Source organism: Natator depressus, chromosome 2, assembly GCF_965152275.1.
Source record: "Natator depressus isolate rNatDep1 chromosome 2, rNatDep2.hap1, whole genome shotgun sequence".
Taxonomy (NCBI): Eukaryota; Metazoa; Chordata; order Testudines; family Cheloniidae; genus Natator; species Natator depressus.
In genome coordinates this window covers 108,363,649-108,386,868 of record NC_134235.1, presented here as the reverse complement: position 1 = coordinate 108,386,868, position 23,220 = coordinate 108,363,649, and the positions used below count along the sequence as shown (strand labels likewise).

Genomic DNA, 23,220 nt, shown 5'->3' with positions numbered 1-23,220 from the left:
GGAGCAGGTGGCTGCTTTACAACTTTCCTTGTATGAGGCATATGATCTTTTCCTCAGGAAGCTGCCATAATTCTGAGGGAGTAAGCTCTGATTTTAGAGGCTGGATTTATATTTTTTGACTTTTACACTGCTGAGATACAATAGGTTAGCCACCTGGAAGTGGAAGATTTTGAAGACTTCTTTCCCTTTGACGCTGGAAGATAAAGCACAAAAAAAAGCATGTGTCTTTCTAAACTGAGCTGTGGGGTGACTATATACTTTTAACAGCTCTGTGTACATCCAAGTATGCCACCACTTCGCTTTGGATGCAATGAGTAATGCAGAAGGATGGAAGGACCATTTAGTTTATGCTTTATGGAGGCTGAAGTTAATCTTTGGTATGAAGGCAGGGTCAGTGGCATTAAACTGACTGTCACAATACTGTGGTTCTGCAGCACCTTTACTGGCAATGCTGTCTATGAAGAGAATTGGATAAGGAGGTCACCCAGGAAGGCACAGATACAGACCCTTTCCTGTCTCAGAGCTGCTATTTACGCTACCAGCACTTTCATAAACCCTTCGGGAAATGAGGAGGGACTGGCATTTGGCATGGCAAGGAGACTGGGAGCCAAGAGCAGAGGCTGGGACTAGCTGTGCAAATTTAACTCCGCTCCTTTGTGAATGTGCATTATAATCTAATCCAATTACATGATCACATACTATTTTTTCTACAGGACCCCTGCCTCATGCAGTGCACAGGATGGACCTGCTCTGGGGATGAATCAGGGTTGTGAAGGAGATGTGCAGTGAATGAGGCTGGGGATTGTAGGAAGAGAAAGAGTTCCTATGTGATGCTGGGCAGGTCACTTAAACCAAACTTTTCAAATGGTAACTAATTGTGTATTCCTCATTTTCTGGGTGTCTGACGTGAAACCTTGAGCACTCCAGCTGTAACTAAATGAAATAGGAGCTGTGCTTTGAACATATAAAGTGCTATATAACTATAAGTACTCTGAAAAAATCTGGTCCTCGGAATCTCACACTGGGCATCCACAATTAATAGTTACTTTGACCACCATTTCTCTGCGCCTCGGTTCCCCATCTGTAAAATGGAAATAATAATACCCCCCTCATCTCACAAGAGTGTTCTGAAAATAAATTCACTTATTTGTGAGGCACTCAGATACTACAGTGGTAAGCACTACAGAAAAGCCCATGAGGAAGTAATTCGGTCTTTGGAGCAGGGCTTGAACAGTATGCAGTAAATAAGGCCCAGGGGCATGCACTGAACAAGGAGAAAACCAAATCATAAATATCTGCTCATTAAGTGAGCACCGTCCACTCTGAATAAGGCAAGGATCCTCAGGGGGGAGAGAGAGAGTATGTGATCCTGTATTTAAAGACTTTTTCATTAGCATGCACATAAAGGTGACAAAAGAAGTTTGAACAGATAGACAACCTTCATTCTGGCATTTCCCAACTTGTGAATGCTTGACTTTGTGCAAAAAAAAAAAAAAAAAAAAGCATTTTGTATGTGTAATAGGCAGAGAGAGAGTTTTGTTTTGTTTTTAATCTAAGTCAGATGTGATAGGGTAAACAAGCCATACACCCCACCAGGAAGGAAGGTATTCAACGGACCCACTTAGTAACACCTGCCAGCAATATCCTATCAGAAGGGCTGGAGTGAAAACACAAAGAGAGAAAGCAAGCTCCAGATAGAGGGCTCTTACGTTTGGGGCAGAGGACCTCGGAGATGGGCTGAGCAATCATGAATTAGGAGCAGTTACTCCTAGACAGAAGACTGGAACAGAAGACTTATTATTAGGCAGTGAGGCCTAGGGGATAGAGTACTAGACTGAGACTCAGGAAATGAATGTCTCTCCGTTTAAAACATCTGGAAGACATCGTCTGTCTCTGAGGCAGCCTATTAAAAGGTCTACTTTTGAAGGGAACTGGATGAGTTGGAGCAAGTTATGCTTGGATTTACCTCTCTGCCTTCTGCTTGTGTGGAGACCCCGGGGGCCGAAAGACTTAGAGGATTCAAAAGGCCAGCTGTGACTAAAGCTCAGTGATGGAAGAAAGGTGTGGGAATAACTGACAGAATAGGTGGTGTGGTCCCAGCATCAGAAAAGGCATAAGTTAGAAAGGATGACTGGGCCAAATCCTTTGGGAGAAAGCCGGAACCTGAATGACTGGCTTTTAGCTCCTGGCTTCCCAATCATAATAGGCACAGGGTCCATCTTTGCCAGCTCCTTCCTCTGTGGGATTCTAAGAGGACTGTTCCTGTTGAGCTTCTTCCAGCTCTCCACTTTTTCCATTTAGCACGTAGCCAGACTAGAGAACACAAGAAAAAAACCTACTTAAGAAGTGGAGTCTTTCATAAACTGATACTGAACAAAGCATGGGAAATTCTGAGCAAAGTAAGAAATGAACGTTGTCCATTCATTGGCTTATGTGGAATGAATTATCTTCTTAGTAGACAGGTCTAATCGCAGCCCTAACTGCGATTAGATCTTTAATGGCAATCTTGACATGGAAGCAAAAGAATTGATAACCAGGGAAATTCAACTACTCTCAAGGCCTAGAAATCAGTCACTCCAGACATATCTGGGACACATGGACAAGACAGTGTGCTGGATCTTGCACTGCCCCACCAATACTGTATCCTGTTGTGTGCATAAATGAAAGACTTTAGTGTACAGTGCTATTAACTGGATACCTTTCACAAATACTAAATTCACTTAAAATGAAAAAAATATGAAAATGTAGATCATTAAGAATGCCAAAAATGATAGCCTGATCAACAAATCCTTGAAATGGACACCTCATTGGTCTTTGATCTGGGATCTGAGCCATACAATAAAGACAAAACTGCATGCACATGCATTATACTGGTGTAGTTCATAACACTAAGATTAAACATCTCCTATTCCATGTTTATTTTCTCGCATTTAGAACTTAGTATATAGTACTCACTCCCAAGCACTGGGAGAATAAGGTCTTATTATCACAAAGGACCAAAATGAATTAATCTAAAATGACTACTTTGAATAGTTTTTAAAAATAGAGTAATTAGTTCAGAATGTGGATTAATTATTTAGTAGAATAGTAAAATGAAAATTACTACTCCTTACACAACCAGTTACTCCAGCAGGTAGCTGGCCATTCACAGTGTTACTAATTCTCCAGCCTGTCACAACAGAAATCCCAGCTTCAAGTGTGGATTAGTTGCTGAATTGAGTTTAGGAGTAGCAATCTACTGTAGTACTCAGACTTTAGTTCATGTCACAGAAAGCATCACATGGTCTTTGTTGATTGGCAATCTCTGCTCCAAAGAAGCTCAAAAATAGGGAGTACAGGTAGTAAAGGGAACTTCAAGGTCAGGAATAAGGTGTGTTGGTAGTTGTGTCAGGAAACTTGCAATAATCCTCATTGTGCCCATCTGTAGAGCTATAACCATCTGTCACTAAATTGTACTTTTTTTATAAAACCACCTTACTACATGTGTTGGACTTGCACAGGTTTATAGCATACATGACATCTGCACTGATTAAACACAGCCTAATGACTTTAAGAATATTCTGTTCAATCAACAAACTATTTTAACACTTGTATATGGTCATCCATTTCTAAAATACTCCATTTAAAAGGGGGGTGGGAGCAGATGGGGAGAAGCCTGGAATTTAAGAACTTTTTAGGTTGAAAATTTATTTACTTTTCCATAGCCTGGAAATATTGCATGAAGTGTAGCATTGTGCAAAAACACTAGGGAGAGAGAGAAGGGGAGAGGGGAAAAAAACCTAATCTCACAATAAAAAAAGCTCAATCATAGTTAATCATGTACATAAGGAGTGCATATGTGTATGTAAAATGTTTACATTTTGGTACACACAGTTTCACAAAATACATTTTCCTTTAGACTGTCTAAGGTACTTTCTAAAATTGTATCAAACAAGCTCAGGTATAAATCAGACTCAAAATATTTGTATTTACTTGCTAGGTTTATTTTATTTTGTGTTTTGTTGTGTTTACCCTAGTAAAAGAATGTACTCTATTTTCCTGCCCATCTTTCATCCTGTTCTCTTATCCACTATGTCCTTTGTTTTGTGTCCTGCAGATTAGACCATTGGCACTAAAACATTGAAGCACTTGGATGGCCAACAGGGTATCAACAGTACTCATGTCAAAGGTTGGAGTACAAAATTGACATAAAATTTGGTATATAATTTAGGGCTGTCAAGTGATTAAAAAAATTAACCGCAATTAATCACAGTGTTAAACAAGAGAATACCATTTATTTACATATTTGTGCATGTTTTCTACATTGTCAAATATATTGATTTCAATTACAACACAGAGTACAAAGTATACAGTGCTCATTTTATATTTGTTTTTGCACTATAAAAAGACAAAAGAAATAGTATTTTTCAATTCACCTAATACAAGTACTGTTTTGCAATCTCTTTATCATGAAAGTTGAACTTACAAAAAAACTGCATTCAAAAATACAACAATGTAAAAATTTTAGAGCCTGCAAGTTCACTCAGTCCTACTTCTTGTTCAGTCAATGCTTAGAGAAACAAGTTTGTTTACATTTACGGGAGATAATGCTGCCAGCTTCCTATTTACAGTGTCACCTGAAAGTGAGAACAGCCTGGCACTGTTGTAGCCGGCATCGCAAGATATTTATGTGCCAGATGCGCTAAAGATTCATATGTCCCTTCTTGCTTCAACCATCATTCCAGGGGACATGTGTCCATGGTGATGACGGGTTCTGCTCGAAAACCATCCAAAGCAGTGCAGACCAACGCATGTTCATTTTCATTACCTGAGTCAGATGCCACCAGCAGAAGGTTGATTTTCTTTTTTGGTGGTTCGGGTTCTGTAGTTTCCTACATGCTTTCAGAAGAGTGTTGCTCTTCTGAAAGCATGCTCCACACCTCGTCCCTCTCAGATTTTGGAAGGCACTTCAGATTCTTAAATCTTGGGTCGAGTGCTGTGGCTATCTTTAGAAATCTCACATTGGGGCATTTTGTCAAATCTGCAGTGAAAAAGTGTTCTTAAAACGAACAACATGTGCTGGGTCATCATCCAAGACTGCAATAACTTGCAATATATGGCAGAATGTGGGTAAAACAGAGCAGGGGATGTACAATCCTTCCCCAAAAAGTTCAATCACAAATTTAATTAACGCATTATTTTTTTAACGAACGTCATGGAAGCATGTCCTCTAGAATGGTGGCTGAAGCATGAAATGGCATGTGAATGTTTAGCATATCTGGCACATAAATACCTTGCAATGCTGGCTACAAAAGTGCCACGCAAATGCCTGTTTTCACTTTCTGGTGACACTGTAAGTACAGAGCAGGCAGCATTATCTTCCCTAAATGTAAACAAACTTGTTTGTTTTAGCGATTGGCTGAGCAAGAAGTAGGACTGAGTGGACTTGTCGGCTCTAAAGTTTTATATAGTTTTGTTTTTGAGTGCAGTTATGTAACAAAAATAATCTACATTTGTAAGTTGCACTTTCAGGACAAAGACTGCACTACAGTACTTGTATTAAGTGAATTGAAAAATACTATTTCTTCTGTTTATCATTTTTACAGTGCAAATATTTGTAATCAAAATATACACGGATTTCAATTACAACACAGAATACAAGATATATATGAAAATGTAGAAACATCCAAAATATTTAATAAATTTCAATTGGTATTCTGTTTAACAGTGCAATTAAACCTGTGATTAATCGAGATAGTGTTTTTAATCGCAATTAAAAACACTGAGTTAATCGCACGAGTTAACTGCGATTAATCGACAGCCCGAATAGAATTCCATTATGCCAGCCCAAAACCTTTTCTCTGTTATATGAAGATTTTAATGATTACTAAAAATTAGTATTCAGCTGGCACTAATCAGTCACTTGGGCTTGTCAATTTATCAGGGGAACAAAAGAGACTAAAATCCCCCATGTCCCGTCCCCCCCCCCCCGTCCTTTTTTTTTTATTATTATTTTTTAAAGAAAAGGAGTTTCCACATATTTGTCCAACGTAACATACTCCACCTATCTTGCTGCCCCAATCCCCACATTTTTCCCATATACTAAAGCAGGGGTCGTCAAACCTTTTTCATAGTGTGAACTGCAGCTTGCTAAATAGACTCTGTTGTGGACCACCTCCTCTCCCATTAGCAATCCCGTAACACCCCTACAGCATTTGTTTACTTTATTAAGCATTAACTGTAATTTTGGCTTCTTTTAACGCAATTTAGCACCTGGGAATAACGAAAAGCAGCTAGCACCATGGGACCAGCCAGTTCTCTACACTACATCAGAAAGCATTCCGTAGATCCCAAGTTGTCATATTTTGAAGACTGATGCTCTAAGCAGATCTTTCTGATTTTCAATATCCTGAGGAAATCCGGCCACCTACAATCTGTATAAAACAGACCTATCTGCCGGCCAAAGGAACGAGTGTTTTTCAGACCAAGGTGTTGAGTTTTATAACAGGAAGAGTAACTAGTCAGATTATCTAGCAATAATATATATGCTGTCAAACATCTTTGTAGGATTAATTCAAGGTCTGCTAAACCTGTGCATATTTAGATACAGAACTGAATGGACAGCATGACAGTAGTCAGAAAAGCAAATCTGCAGAAGAAGTGAAATCTTGTTTTGATTTCTAAAACAAGCACATAAAATACAGAAATTGATGGAGAATAAGATTTCTGACAGTACTCCAAGCTCTACCACATAGCTGAAAATGTAAGTTGTGTTATTTCTGCTGCACACATCAGCTATAAAAAGATTCCACAGGCTGAATTTAGCTGGCAATTTTATTGCTACAGGAGGCAGAACATAATATAATTTGCTCTTCCCTAGACTACAGAGGCCTGTGCTGCTGAAAGCATCCAACAAAAATGTTTTAGGCAGTAAACTGAAGCAGATATTACCCTGAATCTGAAATACACTTTTGTTTTCTGTTGTGAGCAACGGTGGATTGATTGATTTAAATCCAGGCAATTTAAACCACTGGTTTTAAGCCTGATTTAAACCAACAAGCAGGAAACCTTGATTTAAATTGTCCATTTTAATCTTGTTTTGCATTTGTACTTTCCTGTTATTTTCCTCAAGAAAGGTTGAATCTCGTTGATTGGTAATCATTAAAACATGTTGATTTGTACCTCGAGATCACCTTTACACTAAATTTGGTGCTTCCTTTTACTAACCAGGAGGATACACTAGATCTACACACATTTATTTTAGCAATTATGTAGCTTAATTTACATTGAACAGTTCCTTAATTTTTAAATTTTTACTATGTTAGAAAATGGTTAATGATGCATTTCTTATTTTACGAAATGATTAATTTTTTACTTGAGATTTGTCAAGCTCTATTTGAATGAAACTTAAAATTCAGTTAACAATGCACAACCCAGCATTTTAAAATGGTTAAATAAAACTACCTTAAATGTGCTCAGTACATAAGGAAAAAAGAGTTTATCAAAATATGTTTTGCATTTCAAACTAAATTGATTTAATAAACAAAGGAAGTATATCTATATGCAGTGAACTGCACCGATTGTTTCTGGTTACCCTTTACTTCAAGGTCTTAGAACTTTACAATTTATACATCATCTTCCCCACCCTCCACCTTCCATAGTTGGCAGTGGATAATTGCAGCAAAGTGATATTTTGAGAGTCACTGACTATAAACATACTGAGGTACAATAGCAGCTATTTTCAAAGGTCTGTACAATGTTTCAAAGTTAGAAAGAGATGCAACAAGGCAATGAGTCACAGTGTTTTCTATATCTTTTAGGTGCGTGTGTGTGTTGGGGGGGTGAACTGGGGGATTGGTGGTCTTAAAAAAAAAAGGTTCCTCTCATTTCCTTGTACTGTCACCACACAAAAATGAAGTTGCAAAGAGGGCATCATTTGCACACAGTGACATTGTGCAGGTGTCACTGAGGGCATAGTTTGGCCTGTAGGATCTTTATAAAACTGGTGATGATGGATAAAGTAGAAAAAAAAACATCTTGATTCTCAGAGCCCAGTCTAAGTGTACAGAGATTGTCAGTTAGAAAAATAATTGCATATTTAAACTGAAAAGGTGTGATATTAAATCAGTCAGTGAGAGAAAAATGGGAACCAACATAATTTCTTAAAAATAAAAACAAAAACACGGTTCAGAGTAGAACTGCACTGTTAACTATTATTCATTAGATTAGGATCTTGAAATACTGTTACTGTAATGAATTTCCTAATGGTAAATATTAGAGCTGTCTATTAATCACAGTTGACTCACATAATTAACAAAAAATTAATCGTGATTAAAAAATTAATACACCTCTACCCCAATATAGTGTGACCCAATATAACACTAATTCAGATATAACGCAGTAAAGCAGCGCTCTGGAGGGAGGGGCTGCGCGCTCCGGCGGATCAGCGTGTCAGCGTGTCTGGCTCCGACACACTGCTCTGAGCGGCGTGTTAAGGGTGCCAGTCTGGGGGGTTGGATATGGGGCAGAGGGTCTCGGGGGGCAGTAAGGGGATGGGGGGGGTTGGATGGTTCGGAGGTTCTGGGGGCGGGGCAGTCAGGGGATGAGAAACAGGGGCATTGGATGGGGGTGGGAGTCCCGGGGGGCCTGTCAGGGGGCAGGGGTGTGGATAGGGGTCAGGGCAGTCAGGGGACACAGGGGTTGGGTGGGGGGTTGGGTCCTGGGGGTGATTAGGGATGGAGGGGATGTCATCGGTCCTCACAGCTTTGGATAGTTATCGAGCACAACCCATTATCAGCATGGAAGCATGTCCTCTGGAAAGCACGGTTGAAGCACGAAGGGACATATGAATCTTTAGTGCATCTGGCAAGTAAATATCTTGAAACGCCGGCTACAACAGTGCCATGCGAACACCTGTTCTCACTTTCAGGTGACACTGTAAATAAGACTGGCAGCATTATCTCCCGTAAATATAAACAAACTTGTTTCTCTAAGCGTTGGCTGAACAAGAAGTAGGACTGAGTGGACTTGTAGGCTCTAAAGTTTTACATTGTTTTATTCCTGAATGCAGGTTTGTTTTTTACTTAATTCTATATTTATGAGTTCAACTTTCACGATGAAGAGATTGCACTACAATACTTGTATTAGGTGAACTGAAAATACAATTTCTTTTGTTGGTTACAGTGCAAATATTTGTAATAAAAAATAAATATAAAGTGAGCACTGTACACTTCGTATTCTGTGTTGTAACTGAACTCAATATATTTGAAAAAAGTAGAAAACATCCAAAAATATTTAAATAAATGGTATTCTATTATTGTTTAACAGCGCAATTAATTTTTTTAATCACTTGACAGCCTTAGTAAATATTCTCTCTTTGAACATGCATAGTTAATTTAGAAACCAGTAAAAGAGGTAACCTTTATTGGGCAGCATAATGTCTTAAGAGACTGCCCTCAAAGAATCCTATTACATACAGAGTAGGATTCTGCTTCACCTTTATCATAATACCTTTGTTGTGTTTCCAGAGGTTGTACACACAGATTCTACATAAAAGATATCTGTCAGAAATAAGTGCATCCCAAATGATTTGTAACTCTAAACTATTTATGTATCCTGTTTTTTGGACCTGACAGTTGGACAGATATGGAGGCAGAAAACACATAATATTCTAGACTGATATACTTCATTGTCTAATTGGCTGATAGTGAGTTATATTGAATTGTACCAGTGCACTTCAGTTAGGTTTGGGCATTAATTATACGAATGGCCATACTGGGTCAGACCAAAGCTCCATCTAGCCCAGTATCCTGTTTTCCGATAGTGGCCAATGCCAAGTGCCTCAGAGAGAATGAACAGAACAGGTAATCATCAAATGATCCATCCCCTGTAGCCCATTCCCAGCTTCTGGCAAACAGAGGCTAGGGACACCATCCCTGCCTGTCCTGGCTAATAGCCATTGATGGACCTATCCTCCATGAATTTATCTAGTTCTTTTTCGAAACCTGCTATAGTCTTGGCCTTCACAACATCCTCTGGCAAGGAGTTCCACAGGTCGACTGTGTGTTGTGTGAAAAAAATACTTCCTTTTGTTTGTTTTAAACCTGCTGCCTGTTAATTTCATTTGGTGGCCCCTAGTTCTTTTATTATGAGAAGGAGAAAATAACACTTCCTTATTTACTTTCTCCATACCAATCATGATTTTATAGACCTATATCATATCCCCCCTTAAGTCGTCCCTTTTTCCAAGCTGAAAAGTCTGAGTCTTATTAATCTCTCCTCATATGGCAGCCGTTCCATGCCCCTAATCATTCTTATTGTCCTTTTCTGAACCTTTTCAAGTCCAATATATCTTTTTTGAGATGGGGCGACCAGATCTGCATGCAGTATTCAAGATGTGGGCGTACCATGGATTATATAGAGGCAATATGATATTTTCTGTCTTATTATCTATCCCTTTCTTAATGATTCCCAACATTCTGTTTGCTTTTTTGACTGCCGCTGCACACTGAGTGGATGTTTTCAGAGAACTATCTGACTCAATGACTCCAAGATCTCTTTCTTGAGTGGTAATAGCTAATTTAGACACCATCATTTTATATGTATAGTTGGGATTATGTTTTCAAATGTGCATTACTTTGCATTTATCAACACTGAAGTTCATCTGCCATTTTGTTGCCCAGCCACCCAGTTTTGAGACATCCTTCTGTAGTTCTTTGCAGTCTTCCTGGGACTTAACTATCTTGAGTAGTTTTGCATCATCTCCAAATTTTGCCACTTCACTCTTTACCCCCTTTTCCAGATCATTTATGAATATGCTAAATAGGACTGGACCCATTACAGACCCCTGGGGGACACCACTATTTACCTCTCTCCATTCTGTAAACTGTTTCCTATCTTTTAAACCAGTTACCAATTCATTAGAGAACGTTTCCTCTTATCCCATGATTGCTTACTTTGCTTAAGAGCCTTTGGTGAGGGACCTTGTCAAAGGCTTTCAGAAAATCTAAATACACTATATCCACTGGATCTCCCTTGTCCACATGCTTGTTGACCCCCTCAAAGAATTCTAGTAGCTTGGTGAGAAATGATTTCCCTTTACAAAAATCATGTTGACTATTCCCCAACAAATTATGTTCATCTATGCATCTGACAATTTTGTTCTTTCCCATAGGTTCAACCAGCTTGCCCGGTACTGAAGTCAGGCTTAATGGCCTGTAATTGCCGGGGTTACCGCTGGACCCCTTTTTAAAAACCGGCATCACATTAGCTATCCTCCAGTCATTTGGTACAGAAGCTGATTTAAATGATAGGTTACAGTCCTACAATTTCACATTTGAGTTCCTTCAGAACTCTTGGGTGAATACCATCTGGTGACTTATTGCTGTTTAGTTTATCAATTTTTCTAAAATCTCCTCTAATGACACCTCAATCTGGGACAGTTCCTCAGATTTGTCACCTAAAAAGAATGGCTCAGGCTTGGGAATCTTCCTCACATCCTCCACCATGAAGACTGACGTGAAAAATTCATTTAGTTTCTCCGCAATGGCCTTATCGTCCTTAAGCGTGTTGTATTATGTTGTATTTTTATTTAAATTTAAATATTGATTGTTACTATTTGTATTACTGTAGCACCTAGGAACCCGACTGGACCAGGACCTCTTTGTGTTAGGTGCTGTACAAATGCACACATGCACAAAAAGTAAGCTCTTTGGGGCAGAGCTCGTTTAACAACCACATATGTAAAGAGGAGAAAAATGAATATTCCACCGGAACAGCAGGCATAGTACACTCAGTAAATCAAGAAGCAGACTGAAGATTTAAAGAGAAAAATACATGAAAGTTTTGAATCCCCCAGCCCAACACTAACTAGAACTCATCCTCATGCTTACAGATTCATCAACTAGGTCAGGTTTCTACACAAGTTTGGGAGAATATATTGGGCTAGCATATTTGTAGTCGATTTCATTCATCAGCTTTATGGGACAAACCTAAGGTTACTGACAATTTTATGAACATTGGAGTATTTCTGCTGTCTGCAAAATGACCACCTCATCATCTTTATAGTATATTATTACTGATAGTCTTAACAGAAAAAAATTCTTTGCACTTTTATCGTTTTTGAAGGTAATGCTACCATAAACAAAAAAAAAAAAAAAAATCTAAAAATAGGATTGTAAAAGGTCATCAAAACTTGGTTCATGAGCTACTCTTAAGGGTTCCGGATTTACTCTTGTAAACACAATGCAAGCAGTAGTTAAATCTTTTTTTCTTTTATAGCCATATTTCACATTTAAAGCTATGTAAGAAAACTATTTCAATGAGAACTAGTTTTCCTCTTAAAAGATGACTACTAAAAACTGGTATCTCAATCCCAAACACACCAGTCTCTATTATTAAAATCTTAATTCAAATGACAGGCAGTAATAAATCAAAATCACAGTACAGGTCTCCTTTGGGTTTTCCAGTGTGCAAGTTCGTTACTATAATCTGAGATAAAGTATCCCATTTAGTTCTACAAAGGGTTTCCTGACAACTTACAGAAACATCCTCTTCTGATTTTTTGTTCCCACATGTTGGAAGAGAACCTAGTGAACAAAAGGCATATTGTACCAAAAAGGATAGTGGGTCATTCTATACTCTGAATATTTAGAGTCAGTGTAAACATACTGATACAGTATATTTCATCAGCTTCCTACATCCTTCCCTCTGAAAAGCCCACTGGTTAAGTATTGGGGGAGGGCAGTGTTGGGCATGAAGGCAAACGCTAAGTGTACAAAATAATTTTTGAAACTAATTACTAACAGGGACAAAAAAATGAGCTAAAGAAAAAGGTATGAAGAGTTAGGCAGTCCTTAAGGAAACTACTGAACACTAACCAGGACCAGACAAACACCAGAGATTCGGCAATAAATTTAAAAAGCAAGGTTTGTTTTAGAAATAACTATCCACTATGATTTCTTTATCAGTGATATAGGGACAGAGTAGAGGAGTTAATACAATTCAGCTTTCAGTATTTTAAAGACTATTTTAAACAAAAATAATTACGTCAATGTTTTCATTTAAGAGAGTCTTCTATTATACATACATAGCCCAGTTAATTGTGTGTCAGTCTCCTCTAGGTAGAACCAATACAAGCCTTACTGTAGATATAGGCTCCCATAGATGGGGCCATTTCTAGTGGATCTGCTTTTCACACAGTCAGCTAAAATGGTGATGTAAATGGTTCCAGCTGCCAAAACAGTACATATACTACAGCTCACGCTCATTTTAATTCTTTTTGAGGGCTTGTTTGTGACTATTTGTAATCCATAAAAAAAGTTTTAGAAACAGTGGCTGCATGAGGTTATTGAATGTTTCATTTGCCCCTTCTTCCATCATACAGAACTTACTAGGGATAAAAAATACACTACAGGTTGCCATCCCGTCATTTCTAAAAAGAAGGGGAGATAGTGGGAAATCTCCTGCCAATCTGGACATTGGCACCATGGATACGATAATCTAACTTGGGGTCCTCTCATCTACCTATGATGGAATTCTGAATACCTAGAAGTGCTTGATGACAATCAGTTGCTCTATAATGAGCGTAGACCTTGATCTCATGGTATCAGAGTCTGTTTTCTGCTTCCAGATACCCACCTGACTTTGCAGTTTGCTGGAGGATGCTCTCCACTGCCTGCAACACATGGTAAGAGCAATACCATGGAGTGAAGACAGTCTCTCTCAAATTTAAGTACATAAAACAACATTCAGGCACTTAATAAGGGGCCTCCTTTCTATGAATGTTGAATACGTGTAGCTCCCATTGAAGAAAGATTCCCATTGAAGTCATCAGGAGTGGACAGTGTTCAACACCTCTGTAAAATCAGGACCTCGTTTAGGTCCCTGACTTATGGTCCCCAAGACTGAAAATTCTGTCTCATGCATATAAAAAGTAGTACCACCAAATTCTGTCCCATATAGGACCTATGCCACACAACTCTTGAGCAAGCCCAATCAACTCTCAAAAGGGGTTCCAAGGTTTATCCCTATCACAACATTTCTTTCCAACACAGTCACAACATTTTCTCACCACTGAATAGTAACCTGGTGAAAATTAAGTATGATCTGCAGTCAAAAAAGCAAACAGGATGTTAGGAATCATTAAAAAAGGGATAGAGAATAAGATGGAGAATATCTTATAGCCCTTATATAAATCCATGGTATGCCCACATCTTGAATACTGAGTACAGATGTGGTCCCCTCATCTCAAAAAAGATATACTGGCATTAGAAAAGGTTCAGAAAAGGGCAACAACAAAAAAATAGGGGTTTGGAATGGGTCCCATATGAGGAGAGATTAAAGAGGCTAGGACTTTTCAGCTTGAAAAAGAGGAGACTAAGGGGGGATATGATAGAGGTATATAAAATCATGAGTGGTGTGGAGAAAGTGAGTAAGGAAAAGTTATTTACTTGTTCCCATAATATAAGAACTAGGGGCCACTAAGTGAAATTAATGGATAGCAGGTTTAAAACAAATAAAAGGAAGTTCTTCTTCACTCAGCGCACAGGCAACCTGTGGAACTCCTTGCCTGAGGAGGTTGTGAAGGCTAGGACTATAACAGGGTTTAAAAGAGAACTAGATAAATTCATGGAGGTTAAGTCCATTAATGGCTATTAGCCAGGATGGGTAAGGAATGGTGTCCCTAGCCTCTGTTTGTCAGAGGGTGGAGATGGATGGCAGGAGAGAGATCACTTGATCATTACCTGTTAGGTTCACTCCCACTGGGGCACCTGGCATTGGCCACTGTCAATAGACGGAATACTGGGCTGGTTGGACCTTTGGTCTGACCCAGTATGGCCATGCTCATGTTCTTATTTCCTTATTCCCCACATAGTAAGTTTTAAATCTAAATTAATGTACGTGGCCATTTTTTTTTTTTAAAAACGGAGAGTGATCAACATTTCTTAATGGTCTTTTCCTCCATATCAGACCATTTCTCCCTTTCACAAAACCTCACCCTTCTTTTAAATGAGGGTTAAACAGATCCAGTGAAGGTCAGTGGTCTTCCTTAAATGCCACAGCTCTGCAGCTGGACATCTAGTGAAACATTTCATTAACAGAAAGGAATTAGAAAGGAAGCCCTTCTGGCTCAGAAAAAAAGTAGGGCATATCTATACTTCACCTGAAGTTTCAATTTCCAGCTCCAGCAGATGAACATCCACCAGGTTTGATCAAACTAGAACACTAGAAATAGCACCATAACCACAATGGCATGGGTGGGAGCATGGGCTAGCCACCAGAGTACCATGCTTTCCAAGACCCTACGTACGTACTTGTGTGGCTAGCTCCTGCTACCACCTGCGCTACTGTAGCTACACTGCTCTTTTAAGCATGCTAGCTCAATCAAACCTCGGTTGCATATGTCTATCTGAGCTGGAAATGATCACTCCAGCTGCAGTGTAGACATACCTTTAGTCACCCGTGTGTGGAGAGGGGGCTTACATTATAGAATACCAGAGTAGTGAGGCATATTCTGAAGACCTAGTCCTCTCTGGCAATGACATAGCCGATGGCATACTCCATGTCTGGTACCTGCATTGAAAGAGCATTCCCAGACAACTCAGTTTTCATCTCGGCTGTCTTTGGAGAAACCAGACACCATACAACCCCCAGTCATCCTGTAACCTGGCACACCATCAAAGCGTTCTAACGCTCAATTACTGTGCTTCACGCCTAGAGATTTTTTTTGCTTTGACTAAAGAAAACCCCCACAATGGAATAAGAAACTTTTCCAAAAAAAAAAATCATGCTTGACAGAAGATCAATGTAGCAGAGGTGCTGGAGAAAAAAGAAAGCCAACGCTGTTTTGCATACACCTTCAAGCTTATTAGTGGCTTGTGGCTAAAGCTAGAGTGACCCTTCCCTTCAGATTAGTATTTGATATTATTACTGACCTCAGCAGTCAGAAGGTTTTCCTTAGTCGCACTGGAGAGGCTATAGTTGTTTATCTGACGCAATAACTTAAACATACACAGACTGTATCTATCCATCCATCTAGGCATTCCACTAGTATCTGCCTTGTACCTTACAAACGGAAGCTGCATTCAAATACGAATAATCCACCAAGTAAACACCCAGTTGCTCCTTTAATGTATTAGCGCATGTACAGTTATTCATATGCGGACAAGCATCTACACTTAGCCTCTACAAAGAAACCCACCAGCTTTTGTCAGTGAAGAGAGAAACACAAACTTGCCCAGAAACTTGAACACTGTCAGTCATTTTCCATTTTCAACCCAGCATGATAAAGCCTATTTAAGGAAGGATCGTGTATCACTGAATGAGCCCAGAAAAGCCAAATTTTATACTCTCCTCTGAAGGCATCACATCTTTCTTTCTCAAGAAGAGAGAGCAAGAGTACTGAAAGACTGTGAAATCATTCCTTCAGTGGCCAAAGGGCTTAACGAAAAAGATGAAAAATAAACTCTTACCAATCTCAGCAACTTTTCTTTATTTTCACCTCCCCTCCCACTTCTGCCCACCTGCCTCCATTATGGGGTGAAGAAAGTTGCATGATGGGAACTTGACCCATAACCCCCAAAGATCCCTGCGCAACTCATTTCTGCCCCACAACAATTTGTGAACATTTCCCAAAAGGCATTGTGTCAGATGGTGGCACATGGCACAGTGGGTTACCTACCCATGGTGCACCACACTTTGCATTGACACAAGCATTCCTGTAAGTACGTGCAGCACTGACACAAGCAGCCAAGCAAGCACGCGCATGAGAAATATGCTAACTTTGGCAGCTGAATGCAGACACAACTTGTGTTGACCAAAGTTTGTAGCACAGACATGTCCTCAGTATCCTGCTTTTATGGCGCCCCAGGTCTACACAGTTTGTTGTAGAGGTAAAGTGAACCCCTTAAGCATTCAAAAACCAAGTTCTCCTGAACTGTGCAGATCAAAAGGACAATGTGTTTGCCAACCTGTGTAGCGTCATCTTGCTTCTAAAAACTAGCATTACACTTAAAATGACAGAACTCTTCCAGGTGAACCGAAGAGAAGAGACTTACCATTCACAGTCTTGAGACTCCCATTGATGCCGTCACCATGTTGCCTCTTCTGTGCATTTTTGAATTCCTTTAGAGATAAGTAAAGGACCTTTCGTACCACCCTCTCTTCTGACCATGGAATCCCATCACTGTCATCCTAGAGAAAATAATAATGGAAAGGAAACATTTACTGGAAGGATCTAAACAAATGCATTCAAAAGATATCTTCTATCTAGACCAGAGGTGGGCAAACTATGGCCCGCAGGCCACATCCGGCCCATGAGACCATCTTGCCCGGCCCCTGAGCTCCCAGTCGGGGAGGCTAGCCCCCGGCCCCTCTCCCCCGCAGGTACACCACTGCACGGGCAGCGTGGCTTGCGCCCGCCCACCTCCCAGGCTTTCCAATAAGCCTGTCCTGTTGCTCTGAAGGGGGCAAGGGGGGGTGGTTTGGATATGGGGCAGGAGGTCCCAGGGGGCATGGGGCGGTTGGATGGGGCAGAGGTTCAGGCGGGGGGTTGGATAGGTGCTAGAGTCCCGAGGGGTCCCGGGGCGGGGGGGGGCGACGGGGGGGTTGGGGTCCTGGGGAGGGAGCAGTTAGGGCTGTGGGTCCCGGGAGGGGGTGGTCGGGACAAGGAGTGGGTGGGGGGGGTTGTTGAATGGGTTGGGGGTCCCAAGGGGCCTGTCAGGGAGCAGAGGGGGTTGGATAGGGGTTGAGGCAGTCAAGGGACGGGGGGGAAGCGGGGTTGTTGCATAGGGGGTGGGGTTGGATGGGTCGGAGGTTCTGAGGGAGCCAGTCAGGGGACGGGAAGTGGATAGGGGGCGGGGGCCAGGCTGTTTCCGGAGGCACAGCCTTCCCTACCTGGCCCTCCATACCATTTCACAACCCCGATGTGGCCCTCGAGCCAAAAAGTTTGCCCGCCCCTGATCTAGACAAAGAAATTATAAAGAATAAAAACTGTGTAGCATGCAAACCCCATATAATTTGAACATCAGAGGCATTAACACATGACAGGAACATGGAAATCAAACCATTAGTCCATCTAATCCATTATTCTGCTCCTAGCAATAGCCAATATCAAGTACTATAGAAGAAGTACAATTTATTTTTAAATCCCTATAATGAACCCTACTGCACAGAGAAATTTATCACAGTCAGGAAATATTCCCCCATTCTCAGAGACCGGTAAAAGTAGAAACATGGAATTGAGCTGCAGAAAACATTTAAGTAAATACAGTGTACCAACATAACATGTTGTCATTTATGTGCCTCAATATTTTATATACTGATGCAATATCAACTGTTCACTGGCATAACAGTGTATCTGGATTATAGTCGTACAATACATTTGACTACAATGAAGTTACTGTGCTTTAATATCAGAGTAGAGCAACGTGGAATTTGGCCAGTGGAGCATATTGCTTTCTAAGTGACTTTTAGGAGACAAATACTGTATTACAAAAAGGAATACTAGAGTATGTAATATTTGATAGTTGCTTTAGTTAAAAGGTTAGTGCCCTGCAAAATTATTTCCCTTAAGCTTTTAGCATTCTAATCAGTGTAGTTAGAAAACTGTTCTAAGGGCATATGTAGAAGTAAGGTAAGTCTTGTTGCATCTCATTTTCTTACGCTCTAGCTTCCCTGTTGTGGTCTCAGGATTTTTACAATCATAATTTATGGTTTCTAGCCCTAGAATTCCTCAAGGGCTGCGTCCTTGCCAAGTGGAAAGATTAGAGTTTTCTGGACAGCCCTTGTTTACGCAAGCATACCCCACTGCACTGCCACACTTCACTGAGAAACCAAAACACCACTATCAATGATCCACTCCAGAGGGCAATAGGGTTTACATTGTGTGAGAGAAGCGACCAACAACATTAACTTTTTAAAAATAAACTTATTTTAGGGGGACTATCAACACCTTTTCTTAGCTACACCAGTGAGTTATTTGAGGCTGGGAGGAGCCTGTTGAATGCTAAGTATACATCTTTTCCTCCCAATTGCCTGACTGATTACTTGACCAAAATATACATATATGAAGGCCAAACAATGACTACAGTGAAAAAAGTTAGCATCCTGACAGCAGGATGTTCCTCTCACATTAGGGACATGCTACTATACTACAAACAAACACAGAACTATGCCCAGATAGCTTTTGGAATATATGGAACTTCAAGCCAAGAAAGCAGGACTTTGTATTTGAACTGAAACATTTATGGAAAAATTCTCTAGGCAAGTAATTTAAAGAGAATGGTGCTCTCAATTGCCCCGACAACAGATGTTTATATAAACTGAATTTCAGTTTGCCATTTTCCTGCCAATACAAATTCAGTCCACACTTTTCTCCTCTCCCCTACTAGGCATGACCAGAACTGGCAGCGTGAAGACAGTAATCAAATTGGAGGTTTCCACGCTATACGTAATTTTAATAAAGATTAGCAGGATTGTCGGTTGTATTTTTCCGACACACCAACACATACTGAAAGTAAACTACAGCAGGGACCGCTTCTGATGTAGAACAATGTTGACAACAAAGTTTGCCATCACTGCTGGCAGTGTGCTGACCTCTCAGTTAGTTAGATGAGAAAAGCATGATGATTTAATTAAGAGAGTTTTCCCTTCAGTGGTAAAGGTATTTTTGCTCAGTTAGAAAAAAGGCCATAACATCTAATGCATTTGTCTGAGTTTATCAGTTTAGTGTTTATAACATGAAGAGTCTACTGTTTCCTTAAAAATGTTAAATTGGTATTTGTACATGCGGCTACACAGATGACCGGGACAAGGAAAAATGTGGTGTGCTCTAAAATGGTACTTCAAATATGGCCTGAGGACATTACCTATGAGTTGTGATACCATAGTCAAGTTACATGGGTCATCCAAACAAGAAACAACAAAAACCTTTATCACCCTACACGGTTACATATTTTGTTTAAAACTACAGATACGAAACAAATAAGAATTCATAAATAAGTCAAGAAACTCCCTGGTGCCTTTTTCTTAGATCCACCAACCGTAATGGAGAAACCACTGGTAAAAACTGCTTCGCTCCCACTTCTCCCCCCCACCCCAGCAATTGCAATGCCCCTGGAGTCCTGAAATTCACTTGAAAACTACAGCAAGGGCCTGTACTGATCCTGGCAGATAAAAATGCAGCTTTTCTAAATTCAAGAAATCCTACTGAAATCCACTTAACCATGATATGGAAACTGACTACCACTGAAAGAACATGGCAGCATATTTTGTTCCAATACCCACAAAGTGAAATTTGCGGACAATGACCTTTAAAATATTCCTGGCACACACTGATCAGAGAGCAGAGTGCAACTGAGTGAGTGACCTATGAAATGTACAGTATATTCTCCGGAACATCTCAGCTACAGACACAATTCAAGAGGAAGTAGTAAAGGAAAATCTGAAGAGAGAGGCATGTCTAACCTACTTTACTTAGGTTTAGACAATTCACTTTTTTAAAAGCTACTAAAACATGTAGATCAACGGTTTTATCCTTCTCCTCCTACAAAGTACTATAGACCCAGAAGAGGCCCTGGTAAAACTTTTACCAAGACACAGTGCCATCGCACAGTGAAATTTGTTTGTTATTGTTTTTAAGTTGGCAGCCACAGCCTTACCACAGAACATTCTCTGGTAACCTCACACCTGTTGAAGGACCTGATGAGCAGTAGTTCCATCAGAGAACAAAGGGGTCCCAAAAATTAGCAACAACTATAGCTCTCTGCAACCACTAAAGCTATAAGATTACATTTCACATTATTACAGAGCAATCTTCTCCTTTGTGTAACTGTAGAACCAAGACGAATCATGCTGGCTTAATCTTCACACCACAATAGTGGCACTTGCTATTTATATGCCCCAGAAGGAGGGTGTCTCCACAACCAGAACTTCCACCCACCCAGAGTCCTACCCACACTGCAATATGAGAAGGCCACAACAAAGCAGCCACCCCACTTCAATAAAGACTTCAATTTCACCAATACAGTATCCTCCAAGAACAGCAAAATAAGAGACCAAGCCATTGCCAATAATCATGGTTGCACATCTCCACATCTTAAAAAAGCAATAAAAATATATCATCATCATAAGCTACATTTCCCCTCAGGCATCCAATATAAAAGCAGACCGGAGGGAGAAAGCAGCTGACCTGGAACCCAACTGCATTCTTTCAGCTAGCAAATTCCAACTCTTGACACATTTAGTTATAATTGCACAGGTCAGAACTTTGCCTCCTAACATCAGTGAAGGAAGACTTGCCGAATGTCTCACTTTGTATGCTACCAGTTAATTGGGTTAGTTAACTCACCTGACAAAATAGTCTACGTGTGCATTAAAAACCATTTTGGAATGCCTTATAGCAAAAGACTCAAGGAGCTCAATTTAGTTATCTTATCAAAGCTATGGCTAAAGGTTGACTTGATCAGAGTCTAAAAGTAACAGAAACAGAAATGTGATAAGAGATCTAGCAGACAAAAATGTTCAAGATGTAATGGCTGGAAGCTGAACCTAGTCAAATTTAGACTAGAAATAAGGTGTAAATGTTTTAACATGGAGGGTAGCCAACCACTGGAACAACGTACCAAGGATTGTGGTGGATCCTCGATTTTAAAATTTCCAATAATGAAGTTTGGATGTTGTTGTTAAAAAAAAAAAAAAGGCAAAAAAAAATGCTCTGTTTCAAACAAAAATTAAAGAGGTGCAAATCCTATGGCTTGTGTTAAACAGGAGGTCAGGCTAGATGATCACAATGGTTCCTTCTGACCAATGTTCCCTCTAATTTTTGACAGCACCCATGCACAAAAAATTTCTTCTGTGCAAATTTTTGTGCGCGCGGTGTTTCACCATGTGTGCGGGGTTTAGGATCTGTGTGCGCGCACACATGCACAGCTTGAAGGGAACAGTGCTTCTGACCTTATAATATATAGTTAATTTTATTTATAACTGAAGTAGTTCAAGTCCCAACAGATCACAGAGTTAAAATGCTAATTGCAGAATTTCTTTTAAATTGTTACAAAAACAATTAATTTATTTTCCTCATCTGTTAAACAGTTTCGGGAGGCTTGGTATCACACATGTAGTATCTAAACATCAGGTACCAAAGTGCCTGCTAGTGGCAGATTGCTGAATACAATATGGAAGAAGAAAATACATCATTCCCTATGATTTGGCACACAACCCTCTACCAGCCAGAGATGAGTAGCAAGCTTCTATAGAACTCTGAGCTCTGCTAAATGTACCAAGGACAACCCTGATCCAAGGTAACTGGTTTGTAAATTTTTCTTTATTTGTAAAATTTCATACTCACTGTTTTTGAAGCTAAGTGACAAACTACTGTCATATACAAATCATCATTTTAAAGTGGTTTTATTTTAAATTCTTTACCTGTGCCACTCTGCACCTCACTATGCAACCAGAGCTTACAATTTGTTCACTGTGGGTGAAACTCAACCCTGTGCGGAGGTCCTGCACAAGGACTATGCACCACTTAAGCTCCATTTTGAGAATTTAAGTGGTGCACAGGCCCTCAGTACAGGGTTGAATTTCACCCTTTTGAATGCTACTACTTTACAAGCACCAAAAGCACTATTACTTTTGCTTCTATATTCATTCAACAGATACCACATTCTTAGGCTTGGCCTAGCCTTTAGTAAATAGTTCATATGGTAAAAAAGCAGCTGAAGCAAGGGCAAATGCACACAACACAGAAGGCTATTTGTTTTACTTTACATAAATAGTTTAACTGCAAGGATGGCTTTATTTAAAGAGTCAGGACTTTGTAAGGTACAAGGATAGTTATAGACACGTAGGTTATGACTCAGTATGTCTGGCATATTTCCAGTTCTCTTGGGTCTTTCCCCAGCAAGCACTTCTTGACCCCATTTCTCATGCCAAGTGGCAATCAGCAAAACAATAAACAAATCCGATCAAACAAAAAAAGCCTAGCACAGGAGCCAGCAGTTGGTAAAGATTACCATGGCACCCACTGCATTAAATGAATATGCTTTCATAGTATGGTAGCCCCAAGGGGGTCCTCCCAAAGATAAGAAGGTCAGTCTGAAGTAATGGGAAAAATACGCCACAAGTTTCGGTCCTTTCCTCAGAGATATTTTTGAACGAGATCTATTTAAAAGACGGTTTTCTTGCTGGTTAAAATATGAAAGAATCTGCCTTCGGCATGAATAGTAGAGTGAATTTTTT

At 40.0% G+C, this 23,220-nt stretch overlaps 1 protein-coding gene across 1 annotated transcript in view; it reads right to left on the bottom strand.

The window, feature by feature from the left end:
- The window catches only part of JARID2 (jumonji and AT-rich interaction domain containing 2), a 301,706-nt gene that overhangs the window by 156,099 nt on the left and 122,387 nt on the right, over positions 1-23,220 (bottom strand). The window contains exon 2 of the mRNA XM_074944825.1: positions 17,037-17,172. Within this exon, the coding sequence (XP_074800926.1) occupies positions 17,037-17,172 (136 nt within the window). The remainder of the gene's footprint in view (positions 1-17,036; positions 17,173-23,220) is intronic.